The 13,583-nt window shown below is 30.5% G+C and overlaps 1 protein-coding gene across 6 annotated transcripts in view; it reads left to right on the forward strand.

Annotated features, from left to right (window-relative positions):
• LOC111679299 (titin) overlaps window positions 1-13,583 on the forward strand; it is a 258,306-nt gene that overhangs the window by 141,779 nt on the left and 102,944 nt on the right. For 5 of the 6 annotated variants that reach the window (XM_046951808.1, XM_046951796.1, XM_046951797.1 and 2 more), the window contains exons 1-5: window positions 3,866-4,053; window positions 5,297-5,705; window positions 10,237-11,809; window positions 11,875-12,104; window positions 12,171-13,535. In XM_046951808.1, the coding sequence (XP_046807764.1) occupies window positions 5,528-5,705; window positions 10,237-11,809; window positions 11,875-12,104; window positions 12,171-13,535 (3,346 nt within the window). In that variant the 5' untranslated portion in view covers window positions 3,866-4,053; window positions 5,297-5,527. Of the gene's footprint in view, window positions 1-3,865; window positions 4,054-5,296; window positions 5,706-10,236; window positions 11,810-11,874; window positions 12,105-12,170; window positions 13,536-13,583 lie in introns of those variants that run through there. The other variant, XM_046951805.1, reaches the window with a different exon arrangement.

The following is a 13,583-nucleotide window of genomic DNA, read 5'->3' on the forward strand; positions in this document are numbered from 1 at the left end:
AGACTAGACTATAGACTAGACTATAGACTAGACTATAGACTAGACTATAGACTAGACTATAGACTAGACTATAGACTAGACTATAGACTAGACTATAGACTAGTAACTTTGCTCAAAGAGAAATTTATAGAAAATTTTGCTAAAAAGAGAATAATTTTCTTTCTAAAAAATATTTTCTTTAACCAATTTTTCGTTCTCAATCAAACCTTCTCTCTCTATAATAAATTTGTCTCAGTTTAATCCCTTCAACTTTCGCTTACAAAGAATTCTGAACCAATTTTCCGTTATTCAGTTCCCACTGTCATATTTTCATTTTCAAACAAACTATACACAGTGTTTTCTTCTTTTATTTTATTTAAAATTTTATTTCTTATTTTTTTTTTTTTTTTTTTTTTTTTTTTTTTTTTTTTTTTTTTTTTTTTTTTTTTTTTTTTTTTGATTTTTTGTATCTTTTCTATTCTGTGCAATGTTGAAAAATACGTGTCAAAAATAAATCAACATTTATTTTTAGTTACCAACTCACAGCCGAATCCTGTACGAGTGCTGTACGATGTAAAATAGAAAATCGTGTGGGTTTCTTCGATATGATTTTGAGAATGAACACTGCTACAGGAGAGTGAAAAAGAGCGTAAAAGAGTATGGGTAATGATGACAATATTATTTTGAAAACTATTTGAAATGAGTATGATTTGAAATGTTCTCAATGTGAATGAATCGATAAAGGCAAAGTGATGTGACAATGATGGAAAAATTTATTCGATTTTGAAATATATGTATATATATTCTCTGATATCATTTATAGATATAGAAAATATTCTTTAAGGTTTTGTAATTAGAACTGATTTGTTGTATCTCATTGTTATACTTTTTCTATACAGAATATATTTCTCTTTGAGACACAGATTTTCTACCGTAAACATATGTCTCTTTGTAATAGATTATCTATAAAGAAGCCTTTGTGTAAGAGATATGTGTATCTCTTTGAGACAGATTTTCTTTAGAGAAATGTGTTTCTTTGGTACAGATTTTCTTTGAAGAAAATGTGTCTCTTTGAAACAGTATTTTGTCTTGACGAAATATAAAACTGACTCTTATACGAAGAAAGTGTGTCCTTTTGAGACAGTATTTCTATTGAAAAAACATGGACCATATTATATTATTAAGAAAATTTATCTTTAAGACACACAGACTAAATTGAGTCCCATTGAGACAGATTTTTTATATTAAGACATATTTAATTCTTCGTAAGACAAATCTTTTGTCAAGGAAAACTGTCTTTTTAAGAAGAATTTTCTTTAAAAATATGTTTGTAATGTTTTCATTTTTCGCTGATAATCCAATTTTTCAACAAAAATCATATTTTTCAGTAAAAAATATTTCCTCCAAAAATGCATTATTATTTAACTGAAAATCTAATTAATTTTCAATCAAAAATTTCACTTTATCGCACTTTTCAATTAAAATCCCATTTTTCAATTAAAATACAATTTTTTCACTGAAAATGTGATTTTTCTTTAAAAATTATATTTTTCTACTGGAATTCCGTTAATTCACTTAAAATCCATGTTTTTAAATTTTAAAATTACATTTTTCACTAAAAATTTAATTTATTACTAAAAATATTGAAAATCCAAATTTTCACACAAATATTGATTCCCACTGAAAATTTAATTTTTCTTTGAAAATCAAACTTTATATCCAATATTTTCATATTTCCAAAAAAAAATTCTTATAAAATATTAAGTTTTTCACTAAAAATAAACTTTTTAAGAGATTTTTACTTAAAATTCGGTGTTTCACTAAAAATCTTATTTTTCACAAAAAATCCAATTTTTCTTGAAAATTTTACTTTTATTCAAAATGCGATTTTTAACCGAAATTCATAATATTCACTTAAAATACATATTTTCCTCAAAAATTTTATTTTTCACTAAAAATCTTATTTTTCACTAAAAATCTAATTTTTCACTAAAAATCTATTTTTCAATAGAAATCAAATTTTTTACAAAAAAATCCAATCTTTCACTAAAAAACCAATTTTCTACTAAAAATCAATTTTTTCACTGAAAATTCGATTTTTTAAATTTCAGTTTTTCGCTGAAAATCCAATTCAAAAACCAATTTTCCGATTAGTTAGTTAGATAGTTAGTTAGTTAATTAGTTAGTTAGTTAGTTAGTTAGTTAGTTAGTTAGTTAGTTAGTTAGTTAGTTAGTTAGTTAGTTAGTTAGTTAGTTAGTTAGTCAGTTAGTTAGTTAGTTAGTAGAGTAAGAAGAGTTGTTACTCTTCTTACTTAGAGGCGAAGTGCGCCGTTTAAAATTTTTACACAATTGGTACCACATTAACACCAAAGGTTTACAATTTTTCAATAACATCCGTTGTCAAAGTATATAGTTATCAATTCAAAACCAACAATATACAACAAGTATATTGTATTGCTTTTTTTGTATTTGTATTTTTATTGTATTACCATTATTTTGCTTTTACATTAGTTCTGGAATATTTGAACATATTGCTGACAGAAAAAAAGGGATTTTCCACAAGAGCACTCATATCGGGGAAGGGGTAATTATGGGCTCATCCTTTTAAATTTGGTAAGAGGAATTTACGTCTACTTCAAAGTTAGTTATGTAAAATTTAACCGCGTTTTTTTTAAGCGTGTTCAAATGCTTTACTTGGACAAATAGACGGACGGACAAGCGGACATAGTTACATCGACTCAGAAAGTGATTCTAAACCGATTGGAATATTATTAGGTGTTACAAACATCAGCACAAACGCATAATAACCTCCCCATTGACAACGCTATATTGTGAAATAGAACATTGTACTGTCGAAATGACAACGATTCGTTATTGAAATTACAATGATGCATTGCTGAAATGATAAAAAACATAATCGAAATGACAATAAAACTCTGTTGCAATGACAACTAAAAGGTTGATATAGGACGAATATTATTGGGTGTTACAAACATCAGCACAAACGCATAATAACCTCTCCATTGACAACGCTATATTGTGAAACAGAACATTGCGTTGTCGAAATGACAATGAATCGTTGTTATTGGTAATATAATGATGTATTGCTGAAATAATAAAAGACATAATCAAAATGACAATAAAAATCAATTGCAATGACAACGATGCGTTGTCAATATTATAACGGTGTTTGTCAAAGTGATAACTAGGTGTTATTAAAATTTTAAACAAACGTAGTGAGCTCACTTTTCACATCGGCTGTGTTTGGCGCGCCATTATAACTACTTTCGAATTCGCATCCTTCTCACTTCTGAATTTGTGTTTAATTAAATAATTTATAATTTTTATTTCAAAAATTTATTTAAAATATTTGGAAAATTAAGAAACACATTATAACAACTAAGTAAGAATTATTATCATAATAATTATATTTAAAAGAAATTCTCCATTAAGATAAATTATTATAAAAATCAATTATAACTATTAAAAACTGCATTTCTCTCCTCTATGGGGGCAATAATGGATTATGACTAACGGGACAAAATTTCCCACAATTTTCCTATACATTTGTACATATAGATATCTATCTAACTACCCCCTTAAACTGATGATTTCATTTGATTAGTATATTCTTCGTAGGAGGAATTTATTACTTGCAACAATTTCTACCCAGTCATTTGACTTTTTAGAGAAAATTTTTTCACACATAATTTCACGAAACAAGAACAGCAGTAACAATAACAACAAACACATGTTGAACTCAAAGAAAATATGCTTACGAACAGAAACGATTTAAAACGAATAACACACACGCACACAGATAGACACACACGGCATAAGTGCTCTCGCAAAAGATCTTTTTAAAATAAATGAGCTACATGAGGAATTGAATAAAAATTTTGTGGCATTCTTCGCTCGCACCTCAAAAACGATCGACGTCTTGGTTTCAGTCTCGGGGATTATGACTTGAACCAATTCTTATAGAAATTAAAGAAAAATATATAATACATATAGAAAAATATTATATATATAAAGAAATAAAGAATTATATTGAAAAAAAAGAAGAAATTTAAAGTATACATAGAGTTATTTTTATACTAAAGTGAAAAAATAAAGTTTTTTTTTAAAAAAAGGAAATCAATTTTTTTATGAAAAAATATATTTTACAACGAAAAGTGAGTGTAAAGGATTTAGTTTAAAAATTTAAGTTTTTGAAAATTTTCAAATGAAAAAATTTGATTTCGTAACAAGTAGTGAAAAGAAAAGAAGAACAAAAAAATTTTTTTTCTTTGCTGAAAATCTAAAAAAAGAATTTTCTTTTTAAAATTTTTTTTATTCATTTGGCTACGAAATAAAAACGAACAAAACGTTAACGAAACGGAACGGTTAAACGGTACGGTTATAATTTAAAAAAAAAGACTAAACAAAAAAACGTTAAATTGTTTATATAAAAGGATTTTTATTATCCTTGTTTAATGAATGCTAAAACCAGGATTAAGCATAATTTAACAAGGCTAATAGAAATTAGAAATATATAACAAAAATACGATTAAAAAAAAAATTAAAAAATTTTTAAACAAAAATTGTGATTCAGTGGATTAATCATAGAAAAAAAGAAAAATTTTCCTATAATATATATAAATTATATATATACATAACTATAACATAAAACTGATCATATCTAACATTAAAGTGGAGCGAAAATTCTTAACAAATACAAATACATTTCAAAAGAAATTTAAGAAAATTGAAAAAAAAAAGATTTCAAATAAATTAAAAATAGATTTTTGAAAATTAAGAAGCCACCACCAACAACCTACCAAGTGGTGAATGCTGACTGTTAGTGCGGTGAATAAAGAAGAAAGAAAAAAATATTTTTTTTTTTGCGCATAAAAGAGATAGAAAATGCCTAAGACTCTTATGGAATAAACAAGGATGGCAGACAATCTAAAATAATATAAAATCATTTTTATAAAAATAGAAAAAAAATATTAACAAAAAAAATTGAAAATTATATACAAAATATATACATATAGTCACTTATACTACATATAGAGAAAAAAAATTTGAAAAAGATTTCAAAATCATAAGAAAAAAAAAGTTTATAATTAATAATTAAAGAGAAAGATATCCACAGTGTTTGTGTGTGTGTATATGAGTGTTTTAAAAAAGTGTCTCTATATATATTTCTCTGAGTGTATCTGCGCGTATCAAAAAGAATCCATATAAAAAATCTAGAAAATTCCTTTTGTAAAATTTTCTTTAAATATTCTTTCAACATTTCCTTTTTCCCCCTTTTTCTTTTGTCTCCTTTTAGCCATTTTAACGAAGTTTTATAGCTTTAAATCATAAAGCAAGAATTATACAAGAAATTAATAAAAAAAAGCTTAATTTTTATATATAAAAAAAAACAAAAGTCCAAAATAATAAGTGCAGCTTTAAAAGTGCAATAATAAAAAAACACACGCCTTTTAGCGTGTTTGTTTTGAATTTTGTTTTGTTAATGTGTTATATAACGAATTGAAAAGAACAAAAAAAAAAAACAAAAATGCAACGACAAAATCCGAATCAACAACATCATCAACAACAACAACAACAGCAAATGTACCAGCAGCAACAACAGCTGCAACAACATCATGAACAACAATTTATGCATCAACAACAGCAAACCATAAGCCGCAGCGAACATCATGTTCAAAGGAGTCAAGTAACCACTCAACAAAGAGGTCAGTTTGATCCGGAAATCAACTTTTTTATTTCTCTCTCACACAATCATAAATCATTTTGTTAGCTTTGAAGGAATAGCTAAATATCCTTGAGTTTTAATTCTCTTCGCTCTTTACACTCTTGAGTTTTTTGTTCATTTCTTGTGTTTTTGTGTTAGTTAAACGGAAATGAAAAGGATTTGAAAATATATACATTTTATTATGAATTCTTCTTCGCTTTTTGTTGTTGACCCAATTAAATTGAGGTTAAATATGAATGAAAACTATAAAAATAAATGATGACTAATAGCAGATTGATTATGGTTAGATAAAAGATTCTAATTTAATGAGAACATCAAAAAAAAATTAATCATAATTTTGTAGGTTTTTCTTTTTGATTTTTACGATCGAGTTCCATTAGGTGATCATTTATATTAAACTCACAACTTGTGAAAAAAAAGAATATGGCTGATGTTAAGGACATTTCATTCTTTTGTTGCAATTAAAAATATTATAACAAATTTTGAAAAAAAATTTTTGATCACCAAGTGGGTGTTGAACTTGAGCCTGAAAACTGTTTAATTAATGAATCGAATAAATATTGAAAAATACAAAGTTTTTAATACCTTGAGACAGGTTTTATAGTGATAACAATATGAGCATTTGTTTTTTGAGTGAAAACGCTATGTTATCAAAGTTACAACGCTATGTGGTCATAAAGAACGTTGAGTTGTTGAATTGACAACAATGTGTTGTCAATATGACACAAAGCGTAATCGTAGTTACAACAATACGTTGTTGGGAACAGATACCTCATTCTCTGGCATTCGAAAGCGAACGAAATTTCTAATAAAATTACCTAAAATTCTATTGAGGTTTCGAACGATATCGAATGCCAGAATTTGACCCCAGCCCATGCTTCACAAATTGCTTTGGGCGGGTTTAATAGTGACAACAAAAAGAAGTATTTGTTTTTAGAGTAAAAACGCAAACAGAACGTTGCGTTGTCGAAATAATAACAAAGTTTTATCAATATGACACAAAGCGTAATCGAAATGCTAACAATGCGTAGATGCAATGACATCAATGCCTTATGAAAATGATAACTGTGTGGTTATCAAAATGACAACTGGATGTTATTTAAGTTTTATACACATCCATTGACGAAATGCTAACAAACGTCGCTCTTTTGATAACAGATTGTATCAATTTCGGTACTTTTCTAACGGTTTTGTTCTCTGTGTATAGAGAAGTTTTCAAAAACATCGTATAATTTGCTAAAACCTTAAAAAAAGAATGAACTGTTAAATCAGGCCTTAGTTTTATATTCTGAAAAAAAATATTTTCATAATTAATTGGAATTAATTTTGAGAGCCCAAATCTGTCTTTGTTCATCTTTCCGAAAACGATATAAATGATTCTAAGAAATAATAGTGGCATAACAATATTAATTTTCTCTATAGAAACGATCATAATTTTAAAACCGTTTCAAATAAAGTATTTATTTTTTTGGAGAACAAGTATCGAATTATAACGCATTTTTTATCGATTGTTAGTAGTTTAAGATTGACATTCCTTGAATAAAAATTGAGAATAATTTTTATAAAAATTATAATTTTCAGATTCAATATTGATAGAGAAATCTTATTAATTTTTAAATAACTTTTTTATACAAAAGATCATTCTATAAAAAATGGAGCAATTTGGACCCAGTTTGGACAATTGTGATAATACGTAATATCTTTTTAATATCAAAACTTAATCATAAGACAAAGATCGCCAATGTTTTGAAAAGTTTAATCAAAACTGATCCGGTTCAAACTGTGTGGAATATAAAACGGAAACGTTTTATATTTAAATGTCAATTGATATCGGCTAGTTAGTAATTTAGCATTTGATTTATCTATAGTTCGAAAAAAGCTGGATTTTAGTCTGAATATAATAATACTACAATAAAATCGAGCTTTGTGTGGTCTTTTTCCCGAAAAACTAAAGGTCAAATAGCATATTCTAAAATAATGCATGGTTGTGAATAAAAATTAGTATATTTATATATAAATTAGTGGGAAATTTTATTAAAAGAGACTAAAGTATAATGTTCTTAAGTTTCAAGGATATTAAGGAGTATTCTTGAAACTATTTCAGAAAAATGGTCTTCTCATTCTTATTGGACTAAATGTTTGAAATATTAACCGTTTCAGATGATGACAATTACGATTCGAATCCAATTTGAGATGTGGACTGGACTTTGCCGAAAATTCCAGTCCACACGACAACATCTATTAATCCTTGATACATTTTTATAAATTGATGTTCCAAATAAAATTTTTAATTTATCAAATATTTTTTTTTTAAATTGTATTGAATATAAGAAAAATAAGAATAATTTGTATATTTGAGGCTTGAAGGACCATAAATAGCAAAACCTGTAACACTTTCCATTGAAAGTAAAAATTTATAAAATATTGAAAATTTTTGGAAAATTCTTTCTTAAACATTATAATGTAGATTTATTTTGTATTCAAATTATTAAACAATATAAAATAATTTGTATACTTGAGGCTCGAAGGACCATAAAAAGCAAAACCTGTAACACTTTCCATTAAAAGTAAAAAAATTTCCTAAATCTTGAAAAATTTAAGAAATTTTTTTGTAAATCATTCTTTATTTATTCTTATGTAGATTTATATTGTATTTGAATTATTAAACAAGATAAAACAATGTATATACTTGAGGTTCGAAGGACCATAAATAGCAAAACCTCTAGCATTTTCCATTAAAAGCAAAAAATTTCTAAAATATTGAAACATTTTTAGAAATTTCTTCCTAAAACATTCGATTGTAGATTTATTTTGTATTGTAACTATTAAACGAGAGAGAATAATTTGTATACTTGAGGCTCGAAGGACCATAAATAGCAAACACTTTCTATAAATAGTAAAAATTTCAAAAATATTGATAAATTTCAGAAATTTCGTTCTAAAACATTCTAATGTAGATTTATTTTGTATTGAAATTATTTAAACAAGAGAGAATAATTTGTAGGCTCGAAGGGCCAACAAGTTCCATTAAAAATAAGAAATTTCTAAAATATTGAAAAATTTAAGAATTTTTTTCTAAAACATTCTAATGTAAATTTATATTGTATTTAACAAGATAAAAAAAATTTGTATACTTGTTGCTCGAAGGACCATAAATAGAAAAATTTCTAAAATTAAAAAAAAAAATATTTAAACTTTGGAAATTATAGAAAAATAATAAAAATATTTACATAAAAGTGCTTTTGTTATAGAAAAAATCTGTAGAATCTATTAAGCGATTTATTTTGTCGATCCCTTCCCCTCAATTCACTTAAATTTTCATATAAATTGTTTTTGTATTTGCAAAAACAACTTGAAAATTAAATCAAAATTCCAAAAACATTTTAACTAATTCTTTAAAATCGAAAAATCTATTGATATAATAAATCTAACTACCTTATCCATAAACAGTTGTTACATGTTTATAAAACAACTTTTTATACATTTGAATAAATTTCTTTTTTTTTTTCTTATTCATAACAATTTATCAAAGATTTGTAGAAGAAATTTTATATGAAAAACTGTTTTAAAACCCTGTAATAAATAGTGATATATAAGGTACTTGCTGCCATATTCATAATTGAATAAATTTTGTATGAAAAATTGTCTCATAAACCTGTAGTAAAGGTTTATTGAACAAATTTTGTATGAAAAATTGTATTATAAACCTGTGATAAATTGTTATGATTAAGATGCTATGTTATTAAAGTATTTTTCAACAGTTTTCTTATATACTCTTTAACATCTATTGCAAAATAAAAACCAAATTAAAATCACTTTCTCCGGCTAAAATTTTAATAAATGTTTCACTTATAACAACAACAATATGTTTATTCAATAAAGAAAACCAAGTTATCTTTATCACTAACAGATAACATAGATTATCAAGATAATGACCTGGAAATTTTATCTTTTATTTTCAAATTAACAAATTTGCAATCAGTCAACTCAAATTAACACGATTAAAAGCAACGATCTTTAGAAAGAAAGAAAAAAAAATAAAGAAAAACCCTCATAATCCTAAGAGTAAATATCATAAAATTATACGTCAAAGCAATTGGCAAAAACAATATATATATATAATCATCTTAAGGCCACTTATTAGGCAAAAACAAAACAATATCGGAAGATCTAAAGAATCGAAATAAGCAAAAGTACAACATTAATTTTAGTCAAGAATTTCTTCGCTCAGAATTAGAAAAGGAAAATGAAACAGAAACCAAAATACTGACATTTCCCATTACTCATACAGTGCTATAAAGGAAAACTCTTATAATGAAAAAAAAACTATTATACAGCTAAATGAAAAACCTACAAAGATCAAGAGAGCAAACAAAAAGAGAGCAGTGTCTAAAGTGCGCATGTACTTAGCTCAGCTGTTTTGAAAATTATCTCATACTCATATTTCTTTTTAGATAAACAATTTCAAAACAATTTGATATTTAATTAAATAATTTTTTTATATATTACAGTGGAACAACATGGCGGCGGTTATGTACAACCAGCTTTGACACACATCTATGCACAGGGCGACATCTCACCACCCGTATTCGAACAAATTTTCAAGAATGCCCGTTTCGCTCAAGGCGGCAATGCCTTGTTCGAAGGTAAACTACGTGGCAATCCTAAGCCATTCGTAACATGGACCCGAAAAGGCGCACCACTTCTCGAGTCGCAAAAGTTCCGTATGAGCTATAATGAAGCCACCGGTGAGGTATCGCTGCTCATCAATCAAATTGGACCTGGCGATGAGGGTGAATACACTTGTACGGCTCGCAATCAATATGGTGAAGCCATTTGCAGTGTTTATATTCAACCAGAAGGCGCACCCATGCCTACCATCCAACCCATTCAGAAACAAATGGACAAGTCCATTTTCGCCAACGGTTACTCGTTCTCCTCCACTAAGGAAGAGTTCCGTGTGGATACCTTTGAGTATAGACTTTTGCGTGAAGTATCCTATAGAGAGGCCATTACACGTCGTTCGACTTACGAACAGGACTATTATTTATGCCAAGAATTGGATCGCTCTATGGGACCAGCTCATGCACCACAAATTGCCCAGAAACCTCGCAACTCTAAACTGATTGAGGGTTCTGATGCTGTGTTCGCCGCAAAGGTTGGCTCCAATCCCAAGCCACGTTTAACTTGGTTCCACAATGGACAACGTTTGGTACAGTCCAACAAGTATGACATCTCATACTCGAGCGGTACAGCCACTTTGCGTGTTAAGAAAGCCAACTACAACGATGCTGGTCATTATACTTTGCTGGCAGAGAACACCCAAGGTTGTGTTGTGTCTTCTGCTGTGTTGGCCGTTGAGCCTGCTGCTGAGTCGGCCCATGAACCAAAGCCTGTTGATGCTACGGCAGAACAGCTGGAAGCGGGCAAGGCTTTGCCACCCACTTTCGTTAAGTCCTACGGTGATCGCGAAATCACTGAAGGTCGTATGACTCGTTTCGATTGCCGTGTTACTGGCAATCCTTATCCTGAGGTATACTGGTTCATCAACGGTCGCCAGGTCAACGATGATGCCGCTCATAAGATTCTCGTCAACGAATCCGGTAGCCACTCGCTCATGATTACCAATGTCACACGCATGGATGCCGGCGCTGTCCAATGTTTGGCTCGCAACAAAGCCGGCGAGGTTGCCATCGAGGCCCAGTTAAATGTGCTCGAGAAAGAACAAGTTGTCGCACCACAATTTGTTCAACGCTTCAGCACTATGACTGTGCGCGAGGGTGAACCTATTACCATGAGCGCCAATGCTATTGGCACTCCTATGCCTCGTATTACCTGGCAAAAGGATGGTCAGCAAATTTCATCAACCGCTGAACGTTTTATTGGCATTGATGGTGGAGCTACTTGTTTGGAGATTCCACGTGTCAAAGCTTCTGATGCTGGCTGGTACCAATGTACTGCACAAAATATTGCCGGTTCTACAGCCAACCGTGCTAGACTCTATGTAGAAGTTCCCAGAGAACAACCACCCGTCGAACAGAGACGTCTTAATTTACCAAGACCCACGAAGATTATCGAACCAGAGTAAGTATTTTTTTTCACAATCAAACAAAAGAATAGTTTTCTATATATAACATTTTCTTTTAAAGGCCCCAACCTGGTCCAGAAATTATTTATTTGCGTCATGTTGAACGCGCTAAGCCTCATTTACGTCCTGGTGAGGAAGACCGTGTCTACCCACCGCCACAGTTCATTATACCACTACAAAATGTGCAACAAGTTGAAGGTGGCAAAGTTCATATGGAGGCCCGTATTGAACCTGTTGGCGACCCCACCATGGTCGTAGAATGGTTCCTTAATGGTCATCCTTTGGCAGCTAGTAAGTTACTTAAAATTATAGTTGTTCCTAAACATATAACTAAACTTTGTTATTTTTTTAACTTAGGCTCTCGTGCTACCTCCGTATTCAAGTTCGGTTTCATTGCTCTCGATTTGTTGAGCATTATGACCCACGATTCTGGTGAATACATGTGCCGCGTTACTAACGCCGCCGGTATGGCAGAATCTCGTGCCATACTCTCCGTTACCCAACGCCCTTCAATTGAGCAAACTTCTCAACATCCCAGCAGCTTGCAATACATCAATCAATTGGAGGATTATTCACGTTATCAACGTCAAGAAAGTTCCGAGGAACTTATGAATCAACCCCCTGTCTTCATTCGCCCTCTTAAGGATTTGGGTGAATTCGAAGAAGGTAAAAATGTTCACTTTGAGGCTCAAGTTACTCCAGTCAACGACCCCACTATGCGTGTAGAGTGGTACAAGGATGGTCGTCCTATTACTGCCAGTTCACGTATTACAGCTATTTTCAACTTTGGATATGTCTCTTTGAATATTTTGCATTTGCGTGCTGAAGATGCAGGCACCTACACTGTACGCGCTGTCAATCGCATGGGAGAAGCCATTAGCTCATCTACCATTCGCGTACATACCAGATCTCAAGTTACCGCTGATTTGGGTATTCCTGAGCAACAGCGTTACATCGAAAAGGTTGAAGAATTGGAAGGTTATAGACAGTCTCAACAACGTCGCCATGCTCAGGAGGCACCCGAACCAATTGCTCCACCTCAATTCAAAACTCAAATTCAAAATCAATTGGATATGCGTGAAGGTGGACACGCCCACTTCGAGGCTCGTTTGGAACCTACCGGTGATTATACTATGCGCGTTGAATGGTTCAAGGATGGCCAACCTTTGGAAGCCAGTTCTCGCAGCACCACCTTCTTTAACTTTGGTTATGTTGCTCTTACCATTAAGCAACTTACCATTTACGATGCCGGCACCTACACCTGCCGTGCCTACAATGCCATGGGCCAAGATACTACTACAGCTCAATTGACCGTCATCTCTAAGAAGGAAATTGTTTCCGAATCTCAACATCCCGGTGGTTTGGAGAAGATCCAACATTTGGAAGACTCTTCTCGCTATGGCCGCACTGAGGAAGAAGAGACTAAGATCACTCAAATTCCTCGTTTCTTGGGACCCATGAAGGGTACCAATAAGATTATCGAGGGACAAAAGGCCCATTTCGAAGCTCGTGTTGAGCCTCAAAGTGACTTGAGCATGAAAATTGAATGGTATCATAATGGTCGCGCCATTACTGCTGCCAATCGTATTCAAATGTACTATGACTTCGGTTATGTTGCCTTGGACATTTCTCAAGTACGTGCTGAGGATGCTGGTGTTTATACCGTTGTCGCCAGGAACAAGTTAGGTGAAGCTCAATTGCAAGGAACGATGATAGTTGAAAGTAAGTATTACATTTTAATCGAAATATGCACTTCAATCTAACTGATTT

The sequence above is a fragment of the Lucilia cuprina genome, chromosome 5 (assembly GCF_022045245.1).
Source record: "Lucilia cuprina isolate Lc7/37 chromosome 5, ASM2204524v1, whole genome shotgun sequence".
Classification (NCBI taxonomy): Eukaryota; Metazoa; Arthropoda; class Insecta; order Diptera; family Calliphoridae; genus Lucilia; species Lucilia cuprina.